General features: G+C 51.0%; 2 protein-coding genes across 7 annotated transcripts; both read right to left on the bottom strand.

Moving 5' to 3' along the window:
• Positions 1–2,206: 2,206 nt before the first annotated feature.
• HYAL2 (hyaluronidase 2) lies at positions 2,207–9,627 on the bottom strand. Of its 6 annotated transcripts, none has more exons than XM_051985976.1 (4): positions 9,375–9,627; positions 5,899–6,876; positions 5,124–5,213; positions 2,207–3,048 (listed from the first exon to the last, which is right to left on the bottom strand). In XM_051985976.1, exons 2-4 carry the CDS (start codon positions 6,832–6,834, stop codon positions 2,644–2,646), a joined length of 1,431 nt encoding a protein of 476 aa, XP_051841936.1. In that variant the 5' UTR covers positions 6,835–6,876; positions 9,375–9,627; the 3' UTR covers positions 2,207–2,643. The 6 variants fall into 6 exon arrangements, with proteins under 6 accessions (XP_051841936.1, XP_051841929.1, XP_051841952.1 ...); XM_051985969.1 differs by having other exon boundaries at positions 5,899–6,873; positions 9,375–9,626; XM_051985992.1 differs by lacking the exon at positions 9,375–9,627 and adding an exon at positions 7,612–7,727.
• Positions 9,628–13,031: 3,404 nt separating this feature from the next.
• Positions 13,032–21,908, bottom strand: TUSC2 (tumor suppressor 2, mitochondrial calcium regulator). The gene is made up of 3 exons (XM_051985955.1): positions 21,642–21,908; positions 15,719–15,839; positions 13,032–14,776 (listed from the first exon to the last, which is right to left on the bottom strand). The coding sequence occupies exons 1-3, from the start codon at positions 21,809–21,811 to the stop codon at positions 14,711–14,713; spliced, it is 357 nt and encodes a 118-aa protein (XP_051841915.1). The 5' UTR covers positions 21,812–21,908; the 3' UTR covers positions 13,032–14,710.
• Between the last annotated feature and the right edge of the window lie 780 nt (positions 21,909–22,688).

Here is a 22,688-nt window from a genome sequence, read left to right as displayed (position 1 = left end):
GGCACTGGGCCATCCCCACCAGCTGCCGCCCGGTTCCTGGGAGAAGGCCATGCTTTTCCCACCTGCCCTGTGCTCCCGATATCTGGAGATCTCCCTGATCCAAAGCCCAAGAAGCCAGAGCTGACCGCTCCCCTCCCAGTGAGAGATGAGAACCAGACCCAGAGAGGGATTCAGTCTTATCCTTCTGATCCCTCAGCTGAAGAACCAGGGCCTAGGGCATTTGTCCAGCTAATGTCTGAGACAGGTTCAACCTTGAACCCCACATCTCCCGGCCTTCCTACCCCACCCTCCCCTCAGGAAAGGAACTTGTCCTTGTGCTGTGGCCAGGCCAGAAGCTGGGACTCTTGCCTCCCCCTCCCGCACGATTCCTCGCACTTTACAGACCCAGGAACCTTTATGCACTGGCTTGACTATGTCACTGGGGAGGTGGGTGGGGAAGAACTCTAGGGGTGCCCATCTTGTGGGCCCAGGTGGTCTAGGACAGAGCCCCTGGAGGGCAGGGCAGCTGTCCCAAACACGCGTGTCTGATCTGGGGAACCTCGCGCAGCTGACCTACCAGGAGTGGTGCTGGCTTTTGGATGGGTTCAAATCACAGCTCTCCCCCTCACTCCCTCAGTTTGGGATTCTGTCCCCTGTCCTCCCGGGGCCAGTTCCTTTATTAGTAAAATAAAATGGGTGGAAATAACCACAGTCTGATGAATACCACTTTGTGGGGCAGAGGGGAGACCCGAGGGGGAAGCTCAGCTCCTGTGGCTGGATACTTCCTGGCTCCCCTGGGGGGCTTCTTCCCACCCCCAGACATGGAGCTCCTGGCAGGGCAGCTGCGGAGTCCCAGGGAGATGGAGGAAGCTCCCAGCAGAGGCTGGAGCAGGAGCAGGGCAACCAGTGGACCAGCCAGCTTTGAATCTGTCTCTGTGAGAGTTTGCAAGTCCCTCACCCACACCGAGGCGGGGTGAAAATGGAAGAGAGATTTGGAAGATTGGGGGGTCTCAGAAACCTCCAAAGGGGAATTGTGGGATTTTACGTGGATTCTAGCTTTTGGGTATATACCGTTTTTGAGATTAAAATATCTTGATATGATTCGATGTAGATGTGACCTCGGGAAGCCCAGATCACTCAGAAATGCTGGAATAGATGAGCTCCGGCTTCGGAAAACTGACCCTAAGCTCGGGCAGCGAGCAGACTGCCCACTAGAGGGCTCAGGCTCGAGGCTCACCGGACACACCACTGGGAACCAGTGTGGTGAAGGGCTGGCCGGAGGCTGTGGTCAGGAAGCCAGCCAGGTGGGTGGCGGGACAGGGGAAGGGGAGAAGGCCCTGCACCAGGACCGGCGATCCTCCTCTCAGTCTTTGCCACTGCTTGCTGTGTGCTGGGGCCAGCCGGGTGCCCACCCAGGCCTCCTTAGGACCCCACCTAGAAGAAACAAGGGATTTCCCCGGGCCAGTGTCTGAGTCAGCCTCAGGTGTGGTGGAGACTAGAGGTGCAAGGGCCAGAATTAACCCTCTAGCACGGCGTTTTTCCTCTGCTATAGGGCAGAAAGATGGATCCGACCCTTTCCCCTTCCCCTGGCAGGTGGAGAGTTGGGGGAACACCCCAGTAAAGGATGTAAAGCAGAGGGTTGAGAAACATAGAGCTGGGCAACGTGCCCATGGGAAAAACAGCAGCGAGGAAGGCTGGCCCCAAGCCCGGAGCCATGCTGAGCCCCCCTCTTCACAGACCCCCCCCCAAATGTCACATTCTATTTCCTCCACCCCCAGCCCACCAACCCTGCCCACACTCCACAAGCCCCTCCTTGGTCTTGGGGGTACCACATGGTGGGTGGGTGGGTGGGAGCTGAGCCCTTACAGGGCAGCAATCTATTGAGGAAGGGGAAGAACCACTAAGTGCCTGAAGAAGTAGCTTATTAAAAGGTGGAGAGAGGTGAAGTATCCCTCTGTTCTGGATGGTATCTATCCTTGCGAGCAGTTTAAGCAGAGAACAAGACAGGGTCTTCAGGGCATCTCATTCAGCTGAGCCCATGCTGTTTGGGGGCTGCCATCTTGCTTCCCCATCCTCCATCCCACCGAATGTGGAGTCCCAGATGTCAGGTCTTCCCTTCTGGTGGGAACAGCTCAATTAGCCCCAAGATTGGCTCCGGGCCCAAAGATTGGCTCACTAACCCTGCTCGCTCCTCCCCAGTGCACTCCATTCACATTTCTACACAGAGTTGTTTGTTTTTCTGTTTAATTTACAAAATATCCCAATAATAATAATAATAATAATAACAAAATATAGAGAGGAGAGGGGCAGGGGGCTCTCTACGGCCCTGCCGTGCCCCCCATCCCTATTCTCCACTAACAGCCCCTCCCCTAGGACGGGAAGACACCCAGCAGCAATTCATACAAACTCTCTTCTCAACATCCCCCCCTTAAAACAGGGGGAAACATAGGCAAAGGGTTGAAGGCTACTCCCCCTCTACACCCCACTCTGCTCCTGGCCCTACCCCTGTGAGGGATATGTAAAACACGGCTGGGGATGAGTGTTGCCAAATGGGGGCCATTCCTCTCCCCTAAACCCAACTACATCAGCTACAGGCTCCTGGGCAGGGACCCTACACCAATCTAAAATCACTGGCTCCTTCGTGGAAGCCCCGGCCATATCTATCTACGGCAGTCGGAGGAGGACTAAGTGGCCCAGGGCCAGCAGGGCTACCAGGCCCGATGGGCCCCTGGCAGAGCCTCTGTTTGGGGCTTTGCGGCTGTGCTGGCAGCTCTCCCCATGCCAGCCCTGGTAGCACTGGCAATGGAAGTTGTCCTGGAGCTGGGCCAGGTCAGCCTGGCTGAACTCGCCCTCAGCCCGGAAGAGGGGCTCCTTGGGACTCTGAGCGGGACGAAGGCGAAAGCTCCGGGGGTTCAGGTGCAGGAAGGCATTGGAGTTGGACACCCGTCGTTGGCAGCGCCCGTGCCCGTGGCACAGGTCCTCACTGCAGCGGAAAGCAGCCTCCGAGACGTTCACCACGTAAGGGGCCAGGCGGCTTTCCAGGTACTCCTTGATTTTCTGGCAGGTTTCCTGAAGGGAAGGTAGAGCAGGTCAGGGCAAAGCATTCATTTCTCACAGTCACCATGCACTTGAGAGAAGGAAATGACTGGATCAGGCCAACCAGCTGAGTCTGGACTTGAGTCAGGATTTGAATTCTGGTCCCAGACTTAACCTCCTTCCCATCAGACCCTGTGGCCTTTCTCCCTGGGGAGCCGGGAGCCACATGGAGTGACTGAGCATCTGAGCATCCTCATGAGCATTGAGTCACCTCCCACCTCCTCATCTGTACCTCTGTTAAGTGTGGTTCTTAGGACCTGGAATGAACATCCCATACTCCATGCTGAAGCCCCTCCCTCCCTCCAACTCCAACTTGGACCCCACTACCTCCTCTTTCCTGAGATAGTCTTACAGGACCTGGGAAAGTGGAACCTTCCCTCTCAAAGTATCTCATCTATTTCAGTCTCTCTTGGATCTTCCTGCTTTCTGCATCAGACAAAGCTCTTTAGGGGCAAGGCTCTCTGGAGCCCCAAAGGAGGCTCTGACCAATGGGAGCCTGATAGGTTGAACGTGGGGTTTGGGCCTCTGCTGATCTCTGTGGGATCCTTGTGTGAGGTCTTAGAGAAAATACCAACTAGGGCAGGGAATTGGGCATAGATGGGTGGGTATGGGAGGTTACAGCCAAATCCCCCACCCTCCAATGAAAAGTGGAAAGAAACCCATTTGTCTCAAAGCTGGCTGGAGGACCGGGAGTAGGCAGCGAGGGAAATCGCCTCTGCTAGGACCCCTTTCCTTGGACTCTTTGTTTGTAGGCAGCTCTCTAAGAGTCTGCCCTGTGCTCTGTTGTGTATGTACTCAATCGCCCCAGAAAGAGGGACAATGGTGAAGGGGGTAGGGATTCTGAGGCCGGATCCTATTCCTCCAGGCTCCCATCCCCACCCCTTTCCTGGCTGGGGAGGCACTCAAGACAGGCGGAGGGGTGGGGAGAGACGCTAGGAGCAGCTGCTGGAACAAAGACACGTTTCCCCTTTCCTTTAAATGCAAGTTCAGAGGAAAATGGGGGAGAACAGGGAGCAAAAGGCAACAAAAAGCGGTATGTTTGTGAGATCACGGAACTAACTACTAAACCAGGGATGGGACAAGGAACTTAATATGAATTTCTCAGTCTTAGATTGCCCCCTGTAAAAGGAATAGTTTGGATTTTAGGGCTCCACCGAATCCTGCTCCTAATTCTAAAGTCCTTCCCAGCTCTGACAGTCTGTGTTCTAAGAGCCCTCCCAGCAATAACATTCTTCCTTTACATTCTAAGGGGCCTCCTAGCTCTCATCTAGCTTCTGCATTCTAAGAGCCCCTTTGCCTTTGATACTTTATCTTTAAGCACTTATAGAGCTCTGATTTGTTTGGTTTGGTCCTAGAAAATGAGTAAAATTTAGACTTGATGTTAGAAAACTACCACCATCCCCACTTCTCCCTTAGTGGAATGAGATATCTTGGGAAGGAGTGGGATGTCACCCACATCCCTGGAGGGCTCTGAGGGACTGTCCTGTGTGGTGTAAGGGGGGGGGGGGGGCTCATTTTCTGAGCATGGTTTCTGCTGTTTGGGCTAGACGGTCCCTTCCACCTTCAAAATCCGGTGAATCTATGCCCCTCCCAGCACTGCCACTCTCTGCTAATTTCAACACCCCAACGATGACGGGAACAAAGTTCCTGCCCTTCTTCCTATTTTCTGGTAACTTAGGACTGCAACTCAACTTCTGAGAAGCCTTTCTTGACTGTGTGGGCAATCACACTGCCCTTGCATCCCAGCCAAGGCTTGTTTATCTATGGGATGTGGTTTTTATTTTATTTCATTTGGTTTTTTTTTTTTTTTTTTTTTTGGTATATGGCTTTTCTCCTTCAGACTACGGAAAGAGCTTTAGATTGAATCAGGAAACCTAGATTTGAATCTTAGGTTTGCCATTTAGTCACTGGGTTAACTTGGGCAAGCCCCTTCCCCTCGATGAATCTGTTTCCCCATATATTAAATTCCTCCTCCTTTGTTGGGGGAAGTAGGGCTTTTGGTTAGGCCAGTCCATACCTAGACCCTTAGGCCCCATGGCTCCACTTACCGGGCCCTTGGTATAATCTGCATCTCCCCAGATGATGACTCCGGCTGCCCCCAGAGCTGCACTCTCCCCAATAGTGGAGACGAGGTCCATCTAGGAGAAGAAAGAGGACAGGTCAGAACTGCAGGCGAGGGGAGGGGGTGTGAGACAAACAGAGGGGCTGCTCCCTTTCTTTCTTCTGCCTCCTGGAACCTCTGCCTGTCTCCTCAGGCTTGTCTGGGCAGGGTTTCAAGCTTCAGATCAGAGGCAGGGAGAATAGCCCATGTCAGACAAGTCCAGGCCGGCTCTCTATCCCCTCCAGACGTTCTATATGAGGAAGGGAGAAAAGAAAAATTTCTGCCAGCTACCCCCTCCTACAAGGGGTTTAATCAACTTCCCACTCTTGAAATTCTAAGGCAGGGACATCAGCAAGGCTCTCCGAACTCAGACCTCCTGCCTTGGGCAACGGGGCCTGAGGGCTGTGGAGCCAGGTGGGCAGGCTCCTGCCCTGGGAGCCACCAAGTCCTAGGCTTAGTCTGGCCTCCTGGGGACAGCGCAGGCCCCTCTCTAAGCTCGCAACTCCTCCCCCTCTCACCGGCCAAATGGTTCTTTCTACTTTACTTCTACAAGTCTCTGTGATCCCGCCTCCCTTCAGGGCCTCGGTCTCCCCATCTGTAAAATGAGGAGTTGGACCTTGCAGGCCCAAGGGATGCCTCTGTTCCCAGGTCTCCGGCCTCCCTGACCTGTGGCTCCCCGGGGCTAAGCCCGCCGCTGCCCCCTAGCTCTGGCAGCCGGTTACCTCGCTGAGCACCGTGAAGTTCTGGGTGTAGGTGGGGCGCATATAGACGAAGACTGGGAGGGAGTAGTCGGCGTGGTGCTCCCGGGCCACCCTCAGGGCTTCCCCCACGCGATAGCGCACAAACTTGCGACCATTGGAGGAGGACTTTAGCATGGGGTCCAGGTAAATGGAAGGGTAGAGGGCAGTGCTCTCTGCCCAGAGCCAGGCCAGCTGGTCATTTCTGGAGACCTCAACATCTGGGCAGCGGCCTGTGTAGCTGGACCAATTCTGCACGTAGTCGTGGTTGTAACAGTCAGGGAAGAGGTAGAAGCCCCAGAGCTGGCGGGGGCGCGTTTCCTTCGCCCATCGCAGCGTCTCCAGCATGAACTGCCGGGCAGCGAACTCAAACTCGTACTGAGCTTGCTTGGCCACCTGCTCCGGGGTCCAGGTGGGGTGTCGGGAACTGACGAGTTGGCGGGAGACCTGGCGGTACACATCCTTGCTCTGCCAGTTCCTGATCCAGACTGGGCGCCAGTCCTCCCAGTCAATGACGGCCAGACCCTCTCGGTCGGGTGACCGGATATAGTGCCGAACCCCTTCGGGCAAGTGCTCCAGGTGGTCGATCAGGCTACTATTCTGAGGCACGCCCCCATGGACCGGTCGCAGGTGCGAGTCATAGTAAGGGTAGTAGCCCAGGCGATTTCGATAGAAAATGGTGAGATTCTGCTTCACGAAGCCTTCGTTAGGTGACGCTCGAATATCAAAGACGGATAAGTCGAGCTCTACCTTGAACCTTGGCGCGCAGTCCTGGGTTGGGGCGTTCCACGCCACCAGGAAGGGGCGCCGGGTAAAGATGGGTGGGGCGGTAGGCTTTGGCTCTTCGATTCTGGGCCCCGCCGAGACCAGCGACACCAGGAGGGTCAGGGCCAGGGCCGTCGGGGCCGCTGCCCACATCATGGGGGGCTCTTGTCGCAAGCTGCAGGGCTGGCTCAGGACCTGCTAGGAAGTGGGAGAGGAGGGCATTAGTGGTCTCCGGGGACGCTCTGGAGTTTCCCAAGGCAGTTTCCACTCCTTCCCACCCCGACTTAGTTATGCGGGACTTTTAAAGCCCATTCTAATTTTATCTATTAGGAAGTTCCTCAACTCTCTGGTTAGGGCACCTCGATTCACTTTCCGTCCGTGTAAGATGGAGAGATTGGATGGGCCTCGGGTCCCCTGCAACCCCAATCTACCAACTCTTCCTTCGCAGACCGCTCAGCCTCAGCTACTCCAGGGAAGAACAAAGGCAGCTCCGAGACCGGCCAGGAGAGAGTCCCGGCCGGAGCGATCTGGACCTCCCACGGTGGGGAGCGGCTGCCGGCTGGGCTGGGGCAGGGCAGGGCAGGGCAGGGCAGGGCTCCCTTCCAGCCAGCGCTCCCGGAATGCTGACTCCGCCGCGGCCAAGGCCACGGCTCCGGCCGCCCCAGCTCCCCTCTCCGGCCCGTGTGCTCCGGCTCCCCGCTTCCCCGCCCGGGGCCCCTCGCGGCAGAACAAGCCCCCTTTGTTGGCGGCTTGGTCCCCAGTCCCCCGCCCCCAGCCGCACGTGGGTCCCGCGCCCGCCTGGCCCCGGCTGGGAACCCGGAGCGGGCCAGGCTCCCGCGGCGGGCGCGAGGGGCGGCCGGCACCGGTGCCGAGGCTAGGGGCGCAGATCCCCCGGGAGAATCTGGGGGCGAAGAGCCGCCGGCACTCACTCACCTCGCACCGAGGGCCCGAGCCACCCCCATGGTCACCGGCACCCAAAGCCTCAAGCCCCGGAGCCCCGAGCCCGCACTCGGTTGTTCGCAAACGTTCCAACTTTTCCTCCCACGGCCCCACCCCCTCGGCCCGGCGCGGCCCCTTTAAAAGATCAGAGGGAGGGCGGGACCAGGGCAGTCTGCAGGGAGCCAGGTGGGGAAGGATTTTTCGGGCTGCCAAGTTGGAAAAAGACCACTGTCGAGGAAACTCCCCGGTTTCCTGGAAGGAAAGGCACTTCTTCTTACTTGGGAACGTGAAAATGCTTCGTGGGGCAAGGCGTCCCCCCGCCGCCCTTCCGCGGAGTGGGGAGTCTTAACTCCGTCTCCCCCTCCTCCGTGAAGCAAATGGTATGGCCCGGCTCCTGCCGAGGCGCTTCTATCGCTTTAAAGAGACAGGCAGAAACTAACCACGGAAAGGGTGCGAGTAGAGGCGAGGGCGGGGGTGGGAGCGCAGATAGAGGCGATAAGCCGGTCCATCCTGGACCTTCGGTGATCTCTCTTCTCCTCCCCTAAAACAACGCCCTGTGGCTGATCTCCCCCTTTCCTTGACAAGAGGGCAGTTTTCAGCTCCTGGGCACTGGCCTGGCCTCCTAGGGGCCCCAGGGTTACAGATCCACCAACAATAACCCCGTCCCAGCAGCTGGTCCGGGTCCCTCCTCCCCTAGCCCCCGAATTCCCCGGGACGCGGCCCTGGAGTTCAAGCCCTGGCTGATCCCTGAACCCCAGGCCCCATCCGGTCGTGCCAGGTGGGATCCTTGCCTAGATGCCCCCAGGCCCTCATCACATCTTAAAGCACTGGGATGGAGAGGAGGGAGGGTGGGTAACAGCTTGGTCCCTTCCTCCCAGAGGGCCCCACAGACTCCCCCCGGGGGCTGGGGCTTTGACTGAAAGCCTTCGTTGCTAAGACAACAGGCCTCTGTCCAGGGAATGCCTGACTGGGCTGGGGGAGGAGGCTGGTGGCCACCTGGTCTCGGAGCTGGGGGAGGGTGGGATTAGCAAGGGAAGAGGGAGAGGAGCTGCTGGGATAGAGGGTCTTATCCCCAATTCCCTGCTCAAAGGAGAAAACTGAGGTCCAGAGGGCAGACCCCTCCCTCTCCCCCATTTCCTCTCAGGAACCTGTTCCTCCCCTCATGACCACTGTTGGGGTGGGGGGATACTGACATGGCTGAACCTTCAGCTTGGGGACGGGCCTCCAGGCTTCAAACAAAGGAGAGGCCAATAGACCTTGCTGAGCTCCTGAAATGAGGCAGGAAACCTGAGAGAAATCCCGCAGGAAGTTCCAGTCCTCCCAACCTCCGGCTGGCTTAACTGTTCAAAAAGCTGCTTCACCAGCCCTAGGGCCCCAGAACCCCGCTCCCCTTTCTAGTTCTTGTCAATCACACCCACTTACCCTTGCTAGAAACTCCCCCCCCCCCCCATTCTAACTATTCACCCATAGGCAGGGAGACTTTCCTTTCTGTTCAAGGTGTCCAAAGCCCAAATGTTGCTGTATCCCTGGACAAAGGATCACAAAATAGGTTCTCCCCCGTCAAATACAATTCCCTCTGTGGTGTCCTCCCCAAGTCTGGGAGACTCAAGCCATCCGCCTGTGGCAGAAATGGGGACCCTAGTTGTTCAGGCTGCCAGGTTCCCCCACCACACCGAAATCACTTGCACTTTTCAGCACTCCCTCCACCCATGGTCAAGCACACCCCAACCCCCAGCAACATAATGGGCTGGGCTCACCTGTATGGGGACCTGGTTCTCCGTTAATGCTTGTGGCTTGGGTAATCGGGGCCAGAACAAAGAAATGGATGTTCTCTTCTGCCTGAGCCTACTCCGGATCCCTTCTCTGTTCTCAGGACCCCAGGAACAATTTCTTTCTGCTTTTCCACATCATTCAGAAGGCCAAAGCCTGTTATCGACCTTCTGTCCGCCTGCACTCCTCCAGATGCCTAGGATCACTGACTCTAGCTGCCGCCTGCCTCTCTAGTGCTTGGTCCCTAATGCCTGGTGTTCCTGCTGAAGTCCCATCCCCTCCCTTTCCTCATTTCCTGCTGCCCCTCCAAGAGGAAAAGACCTATGACCAGAGGCGGGTGGGTGGGCAGGAAGAGGCCAGAATCTCTCCCAACTTGCCTCCGGCATCCCCAGTCTATGCTTTTCCCTAGGGGCCCATCTTGGGTTGAGCCTCCCCCTCCCTTTCCATAAATACCCTTGGCCTCTGGGAGCTAAAAATCCCAAACGGGATCAGGGAATTAGAGGACTTGATCTGTAAAGGGAGAATCACCTGGGAGAGGGTATTGGGGCAGGAAGGTGGCAGAAGATAGGGGAGAAGCTGCTTCAAACATCTCCATCTCCCCCATGGTCTTTTGACCATGAGACACCTCAGTCGAAAGTGAAAATGAATAAGGAGAAGCCTGTTCAGGCATTCAGCTCGATAATTAAGCCCATGCCAGGGGCAGTGCCAGGCTACTGGCTCAGGCCACTGAAGGAGTTGAAATGGGAGACGAGCTTGAGAGGGATTAGGCTGGGCACTGAGGAAGAAAGCTTTATCTGTTAGGGTGTAGGGTGTGGAGGGAAGAGGCAGGAAGGTGGGGGGGGGGAAGAGGTGGAGGGCAAGAGAAGGAACTTCCATGAGCTGAGTCAGGTTTTTTCCACTAACAGCAGAGAAATTCCACCCAAAGCCTTCAGAGCCAAGAATATGTATATCCATATTCTCATATATGCATGTGTGCATAAATTTTGTTTCAAAAATTTGATAGCTTTTTATTTTCAGAATACATGCAAAGATAGTTTTCAATATTCACCTTTGCAAAACCTTGTGTTCTAAATTTTTCTCCTTCCCTCCCCTAGACAGCAAGTAATCCAATGCATATATTCCTTTGTACATGTGTGTAGTGGTAAGATTACAATATCGGAAATCACTTTGGGATTGAATCCTGGCACTGCCACTTATTTGTGTGAATTTCAGCAAATCTCAACATCTTTGGCTCTCAAAAATCCTCATCTCTAAAAGAGAATGTCTGAATATTTCCTTAGACTTCTTACAGCTCTAAATTCTTTGGAATCTATGGATGTATGTTCGTCCGGTACTGGTGTAATGTGCATATTACTGTCACACGCCAGTGTCTGGAGTGGGGTGGGTAAGCAGAAATGGCCCCTTTTATCTAGCCCCATTTTACTCTCCACACTCCTTAACCATTGTCCCCCTTTCTACTCTCAGAGGGGTATGCAGCAGCAGGGACCACCGAGGCCAGCTCTTTGGCTAGCTAGCTAAACTGCAAATGTTAGGGCACTGGGGAAAGGAGGTCTTTTGCCTTGCTTTGAGGCTACTCAAAGTTCATCTAGGAATATGGTGTTTGTTGGTGGCTAATGATCAATACTTGTTGATTTGACTAATGATTTCTCCCTCCATACCAAATAATCCAGGGAGCTCATCCTCTTCCCCAGATTCTGGATACCTGGGGATAATTGATTCTTGGCTCCCTGGCCATTCTTCCAATAAAAGGAAGCCTGCAGGATTCGGACTAGACAATCTCTAAGGTTTTTTCCTTCTAAATCCTAAAATCCTGTGAGGATATGTCCCTGAAATCCTTTCCCTGTGCTGAGCAGGATTTGAGGGCTTGTATGCAGAGGGAGAGAACTGGGACAATGAGATGAATGAGGAGGGTCTAGAATCCTCAATTACCTGATCAAAAAGAGCCCCCAAGGAATGGGAGGAGGAGAAAAGGAAAAGCTGAGCAGAGCAGGGGGCCCCTGGTCAGACTAGGGAGGCTCCCTCTGAGGGCTTGAAGGAGGAAGGAAGTGAGCTCAGGCCACTGGGAATGAGGGAAGTGTTGGCTTCGACCCTCATTGTTCCCAACTCTGGGGATCAGATGAAGCAGCTCCATCCCAGGCTGGGAGTTCCTGTTCAACCTTGGGGAGGGGTAGTGGCTGGCATAGATGAGTAGCAATAACCTGGGTGAGGGTTTGGTGAGAGGGGCAGGAGTCAGCCTCCCCCAACCCCCAATCTTTTATAATTTCTTCTAAGCCCAGCATGAGAAACCCCCCTGAAATCCAGAGGACTCTCGGCTGGGAAGGAGGGTATCTGGATTCCTGAGAAGCCTGGGGGTACCATGGCTCCAATGGGAACAGAGAAAGAAGCTATGGGGACCTTCTGACCCTCTACAACCAGAATCAGTCTCGGATTCCACCACACTTACCCAACACAAGACCATGAACCCCTTCTGTCCCTGGCAAATTCACTGACATCACGTGACTCTTCCCACCTACCCCCATCCAAATCTACAGCAGAGCTGTACTCTACCGCCTCCCCCCCACCCCCCCTCCCCCAGACAGGTTGCAGGATAGCTTTCTTAGATTAAAGTAAAGAGCAGTTCCAGCCTGGGCTGAAGCTCCGTGGGGTGAGAGTGGTAGGAGATGGTCATTGGTGTTAGGAAAGGACTGGGTTGCTAAGCAGAGTCCTGAAGAAACTTCCATTCCTAGCTGAAGTAAAAATCAGAGGACAGTGATCTGTCCAAGCTCCTCTTTCTGTTCACTTCATCTCAGTTTGTTTCTGGGGCTGGGTACGTTTTAGAAATGGGAGCTCTCATGTTCTGTTCTGCCCAGTCTGGCACTCGGTTCTGTTTGGCCCAAGGTCTCGTACTTGTGGGATAGGGAGCACAAGACACCAGATGAGTCAATCGCTGATAAAAATAAAATCCTGTTTTCACCCACAGATCACTCTGGAAAAAGCATTTCCCTGGACAAACCCAATTCAAGTTTTAAATTTTTAAAGTCCATTTCTGAAAGCGAGAAAAATCCAGAGCCTCCTTTTTATGAATTAGAAGATTCAAAGGTCACTGTCTGCTAACCTTGGTCTGAGGCTCAGAGAAATGATGTGCCCAGGACCACACAGCTGATTTCTGAAGCAGGATGGGAATCCCCTTCAGTCAGTACTGTTTGATACTGTAATGCACATTAACAATCAGCTCTAATTTTCCCAAAGCATTTCATTTTACAGAATTGACAACCATTACACAAAAATATGGATTTCAAAGCACTATCTTCTGAAAAAGTGTCCTCCTCAAATATGACCAGAAGCTCCGGTCCCCTCCCTCCCCCAACCCTTTCTCGACCAAAAAGGAAGCTCTTCTGGCTGTGGAGATACTGCCCTCTACTGCCAGAAAGCTGGGGAAGCAGCTGCCACAACTCCCCTACCTGAGAGGAATAAGAGGGAGGGCCAGCCATCCAGTGACAACACCACCCTTGGCTTTTTTGGGGGGCTTCTAGGGGCCCAAGTTCCACAGCACCCGGACACATAAAATTGGCTCCTCAGAGGGAGAAGAGAAAGCGGTTGATACTGGACAGAACATGGACAGTTTCAAAGATTCCCATTCCCAATAAATGGCTCACTCATTGGGATCATCTACAAATAAATTTATTTAAACTGAACAAAAGGGCACACCAGCCTGGGCTGGGAGAAAGAGCAACCAGCCCTTCTCCCACTGTTATCACCTCTGCCCCAGACTGTCTCTCTTCACATTCACACAAAAAAGCACATTTTGCACAGAAAGGAATTTTAAAAAGTAACCCTAAAAAGTAAACAGACTGAATTTCTGCTTCAACAATATCATGGACATAGATAAGACTATTTACAAACCTTCACATTGTAAGTCTCCCTTCTGTGGTCTCCCTATCCCACCCATGCCCACTAGCAGATGGTGAGCAGCCTGGGGGAAGAGATTGGACCAGCACAGTACCAGGTGAGAGGGGCCAGGGCACTAAAGATATGGGTAAGTTTGCCAGGTGGGCAGAATTGCTTATTTTAACGGTCTGTGTGTGTGTGTTTATGTATGTATGTAATGGGGGTTGTAATTGTGCTCTCCAGAGCTGATGGGCACATGCCTGAAGGGCATATCAAGTGTAGTGTGGTGGAAAGTCCCCCCTTTCTCCTAGGGGTTGGTGTGAGAACCAAAAAGGCTTCTCTAGCAGCCCAGCAGGGCTCTCCCCCATATCCTTGGGGGTTATGCTTTTCTACCAATTTTAGGGTTTCCAAGTGTATCTGCTGCCCTTTTCCAACCAGACCCTCAGGAACCAAGTGTTGGGGGGGAGGGAGAGGATCACAGTGTAGGAAGTGACACTCACCCTAGACAGAGGGTCTTCCAATCCCCTTCAGTTCTAGCAGGCTGAACTAACTGAGAGCTGGGAGCAGAGCAGGGGATCAGGGGGGTTGTGAGATTCGTTGAGACCAGCCTCCCTCGGGGGTGGAAGGAATCGAGGTAGCAAACGGCTGAAATGCTCAGAAATGTGAGGGGAAGGAGAAAGGAGGGTCCTGCTTGTGCATAGCAAAGCTCCCTGTGGTCAGCCCCACAGCCCCTGGGGACACAAGGGGAAGGACCAGGAAAAGAGGAGACCCTGCTCATAAAGTGCTGTGTCCCCTTGTCTCCCTGACAGTGATCAAGCCCCAGGCCTCTCCTGCTCCTTCTCCCAAGCTGGGCAGTGGGAGAGGTGCATGCTACAAGGAAACTGGAGGGGAAGGATGTTAGGTGATTGAGGTCAGAAGGAAGGAAATTGTACCCTGAAATTCCTGGCCTGAGCTTTCACCCAGCTTTTATTTTCTGACACTCCTCTGGATTTTGGAGGGTGGGATGGGCTTTGGGGGTTAGGAAGAGAAACTGAGTAACCTACCCCCTTCCTTTACCCAGGCACTCAGATCTTGGAGAAAATACCTACTGAAGTGAACCAAGCCAACCATCCTTTATCCCAAACTTCCCTCAAACTGACATCACCCAGTACTGTGGAAGAAACAGAACTGGGCACCCAGCATTCCCACCCCTTGGCTTGCAGATGAAAAAATATGGCCCACAAAAGGGCCCTGTCAGGTGGAATTCATTCTGGGGCTGCTGCGTTAACCCAGGCACCTCTCATCAGAACCCACACTTTGAACTTGTGGGTTCAGCAGCTTGGTGTGCCCTGCCAAGGAAGTGGGGAGTTTTTCACAGCCAAGGCCTCTTTCTGGCCCTGCTGCCCCTCCTCCTACCCCGATGTCCATACCCACCACCCCACAGACTTGGGATGTGAGCAGGAAGGGGCTGCAGGGCTCACATCTCACAGATGATCACCGGGAAATCCACGTGGAGGCGAGGGTGATCTAGCCTCACGATACCCTGAAAATAAAATTGATACTGTTAGGCCCTGCCCAAGAAGCCTTCCTATCTCAGGCCCTAAGGTTCTCTCCTGAAGTCTCCTGCCAGCCCTTGCTCCCCACACTCCTGAAGCCATGTAATATTCTGCAAAGATGCTGACCAGAGAGCCAGGAAGACCCAGGTTCAAAGATCAGCTTTAATATTTAGTGGCTGAGTCCCTTAATCTCTCACCCTGTTTTCCTCCTCTGTTTAAAAAGGGGAATAAATACCACAACCTTACAGGCCTGCTGGAAAGCTCAAAGTTTGAGAATGTACATAAAGTACTTTGGTCACTCTTAAAAGTCCATAGAAACGTCAGTTATTGCAAGTGATTTCTCTTTTATCTAATACCAAAGTGCTTTAAGTTCCTTTTAAATGCCTTTTTATACTTTAATTTGGGTTACAATTATTTAGATAGACACTCCAATGATCTTACTTACCCCCAAGGTCTAGCAATGCCCATAGAAAGCTTTTCATAAATGTTTGTGGAGTGAATGACAGACCCAGCCTAAAGTTTTATTCTAGTCTGTCCTGGCTTCCAGTGAGCCTTCCCAGGCTGGCCTTGCTATTCCTGTCCCCAAGTCTCAGTCCATAAGCACTGTGTGAATAACAGCTAATGTGGAGATACGTGGACCCTCTAATCCTTTACCAGACTTTATGGTAGCCTCAGCTAAGAAAGAGGTAGAATAAGGTCAAGCAAAGGCCCTTTCAGTTTATCCCCTCCTTGGAGACACTATTGCAAGAAGCACTGTACTTCCAGATTGGCCTCTCAGAAGTAATGATCAAAGCAGATTTGGTCCAGGAGAATAGAGTTCTGCTGAGCTTCAGTTTATTTGGGGGGGCTAATCCCCGGTGGATTATGAGGACCCAAGGGAATGAGGGTGGAGGCTGGAGAGGGGCCCTGTCTCTCTTGCTCTCCCTCACCTGAGGGATCAGGTTCTTCTGCACCCTCCTCAGCTTGGCACGCTTCCGCCCATTCTTGGTGACAATTGTTTCCTCATAGAACTCGTGGGCCAGGTCACCATCTTCATCATAATACATGGAACTGCAGGGGCAGAGGACAAAGTGCCATCAAGATTGCGGCTCTCCTAACTGAATCAAGGTTCAGGGAGCACAGCCTGCCCAACATCCCCCAAATAAGTATAAACTATGTATGGAACGCTTCATTAGACTGGGAGCTCAAGGGCAGGACAGTCTTTTGCTTTCTTAAAAAAATTTCCAGCCCTCAGCCCAGGGCCTGCACAAAGTTTAACACATTTATTGTCTGACCCAAAGCGTGGCCTGGAGAGTTTCCCAAAGACACCTAAGTCACAGAGATAAGAAGTTCTCATGACCAAAGGCACAGCTTCTGGTAGAGCATGAGGCAGGAGGGAAACCAGTGGGTGGAAGCCCTGGGGGCCCCAATTAGGGAGAGGAGATGCCTACTGAATTGCCTGAGGCTTCCACCCTGAGCTCCCATATCTGCAGAGGATCCAGCACGGTCAGGTTCTGTGCCCAGGCCTGGGGGGCTACAAGCAGCCGCAGCTAGCAGTCCAGGCTTGCTGTGCTTTGCCTCAGAAGGAACAGCTGGTATAGCCAGTGTCTTGAAGTCTGCTTTAAAATGGCAGGAAGCCTGTACCAACAGAATTTGTTGGCAGGCACCTAGAGGCCTCAGGACCATGGCATTTCCTATCCTATCCCCTAAATTAGATACTAATGAAAATGACTCCAGTCCTGGGCCCCAGTGCAGCAAGTCTCTACCCACAAAAACTTTCCAGGTCAGGCCTAAATGGCATCCAGAAAGGCTTATTATCTGACATTATTGCTCGACCTCAAAAATATCCTGCTAAAAAGGACCCAAATCATAGCTTTTCTTTAGTGTCAGAGTCACAGTGTCAGTCCTGAGTGACTACTTTCTTCCTGTCATATGAGAAAAAAGGGATCAATCCTACTTACCAGACTTGGAGTCATATGACTCCCAAATTCCTAACTAGTCTTCTCTGAAGAACTTAAGCATGTTATTGTCAGAAAATTGGGCACTGGGAAGGTGAGAGATAGGTATCTTCATGATTTCCCCAAACCATCGACAGCCCTAACAGCTTGAGGGGAACTGAAATCTGATGGGGGAGGCAGCCCTGTGCCACAGTATATAATTCCAGGCCTGAAGTCAGAAAGATTTATCTTCGTGGGTTCAAATCTGATCTCAGACACTTATTAGCTGTGTGACTCTGGGCAAGTCATCAATAAGATGGGTTAGAGGGAAATGGCAAACCACTTCTGTGTCTTTGCCAAGAAAACCCCAAGTGAGGTCATGAAGAGTTATATCCGACTGAACTGACTAAACAGCAACAAATATTATACCCCATTTTCATCTCCTGGCTAAGGCCAAATCTTTACTTTCTACCCTCTTCCCAGTCTCCAAAAGGAGCTAGCTAGCCTCTGGAATCATTCCTTAATCTTCAATCTCTTCTCTTTTGTCCCATTCCTGACAGTCCATAAGCATACCCAGGATTTTTTGTCTTAAAAAAAAAAAAAAAGTCACATCTGATTCTGCTCCCTCAAGCTACTTGTTCTCCTAAATCTTAGATTTTTTTTTTTTTTTACTTTCTTCACCTATTCAGGAGACTTTTCAGTTCTCCCACCTTTCTTTCCTATATAACACTCAATTGAAACTTTCTCCAAGGTTATCAACTAACCCAACTGCCAAATCCCACCCTTTCTCAGTATTCACTGACCTTAACTTTTTGCAGTTTTTGATACTGCTGACCACCTCTTCCTGAATACTCTCCTTTTGGCTATTATACCTCTCTGTTCAGATTCTCCTATCTGACTGGTTCTTCTCAGTTTCCTTTGCTGGATCATTATCCAACTACTGGCTAAGTGTGGGAGCCTTCTAAAGCTCTATTCTGAGCCCTTCTGTCTCTGTCTCTCACACACATTCAAACACACACTATCTCTTTCAATATATGAAGGTACATTTCATCTCAATTCAACAAACATTTACTAGCTAAGTACCTACTATGTTGAATACGCAGAGCTATAAAGTCAAAAGAGTTGAAATCTTAGGAGACTAAAAGGAGAGAAAAGGGGCAGGAGGGGGGAAACAGACACAACCATGAAAATAAGAGCACAAAGTCAATACAAAATAATGCAAAAAGGAAGGAGCACAAACAACCTTGGAAGAAATCAGTAAAGGCCTCTTGCAAGAAGTAGCACCTGAACTGTGTCTTGTAGAAATTAGTCATCCCAAGAGGTAAAAGTAATGAGGACAAGCACTGCAGACAAACAGAAACCACTTGGACAAAAGCATGGAGGCTGGAGATGGAAATGCTGAAGGGGGAAAATTAGCAGGCCAGTTTGGCTGGAATGTAGAGGAAATTAGGGGGAATTATATAACAAAGAAGTGGGGAAGTAGAAAGTCAGACTATGGAAGTCCTTAAAAGCCAGGGTGAAGAATCTGAATTTTATCATAAGGCAACAGAAAGCCACTGAAGATTTTTTTGGAGGGTGGGTTGGGCAGAGGGATGACATGATCATACTTGTGTCAAGAAGAGTATTTTATAAACAGTATGAAATATAAATTGGAAAGAGACAGAAGCAGCAAAGATCAGATTTTTGCAGTACTCTAAGATGAAAGGTGAAGAGGGCCTGAACTGAAGTGGCAGCTTTGTGATTGTAAAGATAGGGATGGATGTAATACAGGTTGATGAGGTAGAATGCTGAAGACTTGACATTTGAGGGGAGAAGGGTGAAGGAAAAAAGAATGAAAGATGACTTAAGTTGTGGATTACAGGGATGGGAAGGATGGTGTTGTTTTTAAGAAAAAACTCAAAGGGGAGGAGGGGGAAAAGAATGATAGGTGGGGGAGAGGGGAGAGAAGAACCTCCAGTTCTGTAAAGAAGCCAACTGTTCCGTATTTATCTCTACTTTAATGACTCATCAGTAACTTATACTCAACACAAAGCTAAAACAGAAATCATTATCTACCTTCTTAATCCCATCTTACCCCCAAACAGAAATCATTATCTACCTTCTTAATCCCATCTTACCCCCTACAAACTTCCCTCTTTCTGTTGAGGACACTACCATCTTTCAAGTCACTCAGGTTTACAAGTTTTCATCTTTTGCTTTCTTCTACCTTACTATACCTATGCAATTATTCGTAAAGCTCTTTCTATTTTACTCCTGTAACACCTTTTCACCATTCCATTCTTTCCATCCAAAGGGTTATTATTTTCATCTTGGTCTTGCTCAGATCTCCAAAGTAGAAGGTGGCACCAGGAGAATACTTTATATAATAACATTGTTGATGATATACCTTTGAAAGACTTAAGAACTCTGATCAATACAATGACCAATCATATTTCCTGGACTGCTAAAGAATGGTATTCACTTCCAGATTGAAAAATGAGACTCCTCTGCTCTCAGACACTTAACACTTCCTAGCTGGGCAAGTCACTTAAACAACTGCCTCAGCAAAAAAAAAAAAAAAAAAAAAAAAAAAAAAAGTGAGACTTAAGATGCAGAAGAAATACTTTTTTTGCACAAAACAAAGTTATCTGCACTGCTTTCACTATTTGTTATGAGTTTTTTTTCCTTTAGTTTTTTCCCCCAAGGGGAGGGAAGAGAAAAAGAATGATGCTAATTAAAAATAGCAAATAAACAAGCAAAAAACAAAGGAGGATCCCCAAAACACCAAGATGTTGTAGCATTACCCTAATATTTTACCTTTCCTGCTATAGTAATTTATAGGGTTTTGAACTACACTATCTTATTTCTATTCATAGAGATTTAACATTTCTCCACTCTGCCCCTCTGTGGGCTGACCCCTAGTTTTCCAAAACTATATAAGCTTCCAATTGGTTTCCTTCTATGAGAGACACAAACTTGTAGCATACTCATACTCTACTCTTTAGAATAATTCATCTCATGGCTATGGCGGGTGCCTCTAGTTTGGTTCTCTGCTCTAGATTTTTGACCAGTAGGTAAGAAGCCATTATATTGTTCCCTTTCCTCTTTCAAATTTCCCTATTTTTGTTCAAGGAAGTGATCAAACTCAAAACAGATATGGACTACTTTAGGCCAAAACCACTATGTTGTAACTGTATTTCTATCTTGTTAGACATTTCTCAATTACATTTTAATCTGATATGGTTTGCACTTGGGATTTTTGCTAGCTGATAGGAAAGAATGAGCGATCACCATCTTTTCTATCTCCCAGATTCTCAAATTCCTTTTTATCCTCGATTCTTCAGTCCACTGAAACTATTCTCTTCAAAGTTATCAAAGACTTCACAATTGGCAAGTCTAATGGCCTTCTCTCAATCTTTATCCTTCTTGCGTCTGCCTCTACAGCATTTTACACCACTGACTATCTCCTCTTCTTGGACAGTATCTCTTCTCTGGAGGGGAGTGAAACCGATCTTTCTTGGTTCTTTTCCTAGTCTAACAGCTCCTTGGTCATGCCCTCTGAAGATAATTCCCTATCTCTTCTCCCTCTACATTCATTTGATATGTCCAGGTCTGAGCACTTTCCTGAATTGCATGACCACATCAGTAATTGCCCACAGTTATCTGAAATGCAACGAGTCCAAAACAGGCCTTATCTTTCTCCTCAAACCCTTTTCTCCAAACTTCTCTATTCCTGTCGAGGGTACCACCATTTTCCTAGTCATGCAGATCTGGAAACTGCTGTCATTCAGCTTCTCACTCCTATTCACACCATCCATCTAAAACGGTTGCCAAATCTTGTGATTTCTACTTACATTTCTCACCTGTCCCTTTCTCTTGTAGCCACCACACTAGTTCCGACTTTTATCATCTTCTGCCTGGACTGCAATAGGTTCCTAACTCATCTCAAATCTAGAGCTGCCAAAGAGATTTTCCTATCCATGTGTCAAATCATACCATCCTCCTACTCAAACTCCAGAATCTCATACTATTTCATCTTTCTTCCCCATATTAGCTTCAATTTTTGTTTTAAGTTTTATAATGTACAATTATTAGATCAGTAGTATACATATAATTAAAATGTTACATATATGGGGAGACATCTCAAAAATTTACCAATAGGAATCAGCAAAGTTTGCAGACTAGTGGTCTAGACTAATGGAACATTCCCTCAATGTTCTCCCTGCTTCTGGCCTCTCCCCTCTCCAATTCATCCTACACAGCGCTGCCAAATTAATATTCCTAAAATAGGTTTGCCTATGTCATCACCTCGCTCAATAGCTGTCATGACTTTAGGTTAAAATACAACCGCCTTCCCACCTGAATATTTCATAGTGCTTTTCTTCCGCCATTCTTTGGTTATGCCCACCTGACCATACATTTTCCAGCTCCTAGTCTCCGGAACTCTCTGAGAGAAAGTGATTTGTCCAAGGTCACACACGTGGTAGATAACCGAGCCACAATTCAAACTCGGGTCCCGACTCCAGCTTACAACCATGAGATCCTTTCTTAGGAATCCCCTGGGAAGCCTCGGCCAGCCGGCTAAGGATAGCGAGGGCCACACTACTTTTCTCTGGGCCTCGGTTCTCCAAAGAAACCGTTACCCAGAGCCCAAGGTTCGATTTCCCCGCCCCCTTCTTCCCCCAAACAAGCCACGGACATCAGTGCCCGAGATTGGGACTCGACCGCCAGGCGCCAGAGTCTTTTTCCGACAGTCGGACATAGAGGCCCGCGATTCTTCCCTTCTCCTCCCTAGGCCAAGACGTGAAAACCGAGCCTTGTGACTGAGGCCCGACGGCTACCCGGGGGGTGCACGTCCCAGCCTCTGCGGGGAAGGACCTGCCCACCCGCCTCCCTTCTTAAGCCCGACAGCCCGCTGCAGCTAAGTCCGGAGGCCGCCTCCCCGCCAAGCCCTTACCCTCGACGGGTGAACACGAAGGGCGGCGCGGTACGGAAGCCCCGAGCCCGAGCCAAGGCGTGCTGGGCTCGGGCCGCGTCGGTGAGCTCGGGGCTGCCTCCCGGCCCCGTGGCCGCCGCTGGCGCCGAGAAGGGCCACAGCCCCCGGCCTTTGGAGCCGCTGGTGCCCATGTTAGGGCCCGCGGAACATCGCGGAGCCCCGCGCCTCACAGCGCCCTCCAACAGTCGGCCCAGCTCTCGCTGACGGACCGATTCTGACTAGGACCGAACGGAAGTAGCTTCACTTCCTGTGCCGCCTCAAACGGCTATGCTCCGCCCTCGCTCATCTATTGGCAATTATGGCTGTCAGGCCGAGAGCCGCGGCCAATGATGATCCTCGGATATTAAGGATCCCGGCGTACACTGCGACTGCAAAACTAAGTGCTTCCGAAAGACTTCACATCCCAGTATGCTACGCTCGCGTTAGAGCTAAGTGAACTTCAAGTCCCAGCATTCCTAGCCTTGGCACTGGTGTGACTTCAAGCGTGCCCAGGAGATACTCTCTTGCCTGCTTGCTGTCAGAAGGAGGATTGTTTGCGTTTCGGGGCACTACAATTCCAAAGAAACCCAAAGTTGGGGGTGCGTTTAGAGTATTGCGGGGGGGGGGGGAGTCCGGAAATAGGAAGTGTTAAGTATCCGAGGTCACTCAGGTCCTCCTGACTTCTGGGCCGGTGTTCTGTCCCCTGCGCCACTTAGCCGCCCCTAACATCCCGCTTCTTTAATGGCCTCAGCAGTGCCTTATGCCTATTTGTGACTTCTTAGACATAAGGTGCACGAGGGTGTACTCTCCCCCTCCCCCCTCCCAGGGCCTGCCACTGGGCTTTGGAAGTCGCCATTGGTTAGAGAATGGATAGAAGCCTCCAGAGGAACCTGCCGGGCCGGCGCTAGATCTGAAGCCAGGGGACCGGAATCTGACAGTGTCTCTGTAATTCACGTGCGTCTGTGTCCCAAGGCAGATCGTTAACCTGAATCTGCTTTAGTTTTTCCCCTAAATGGGAGTAATAACAGC

Source organism: Antechinus flavipes, chromosome 1 (genome assembly GCF_016432865.1).
Source record: "Antechinus flavipes isolate AdamAnt ecotype Samford, QLD, Australia chromosome 1, AdamAnt_v2, whole genome shotgun sequence".
In the NCBI taxonomy this organism is placed as follows: Eukaryota; Metazoa; Chordata; class Mammalia; order Dasyuromorphia; family Dasyuridae; genus Antechinus; species Antechinus flavipes.
This window is presented reverse-complemented; position numbering and strand designations above follow the sequence as displayed.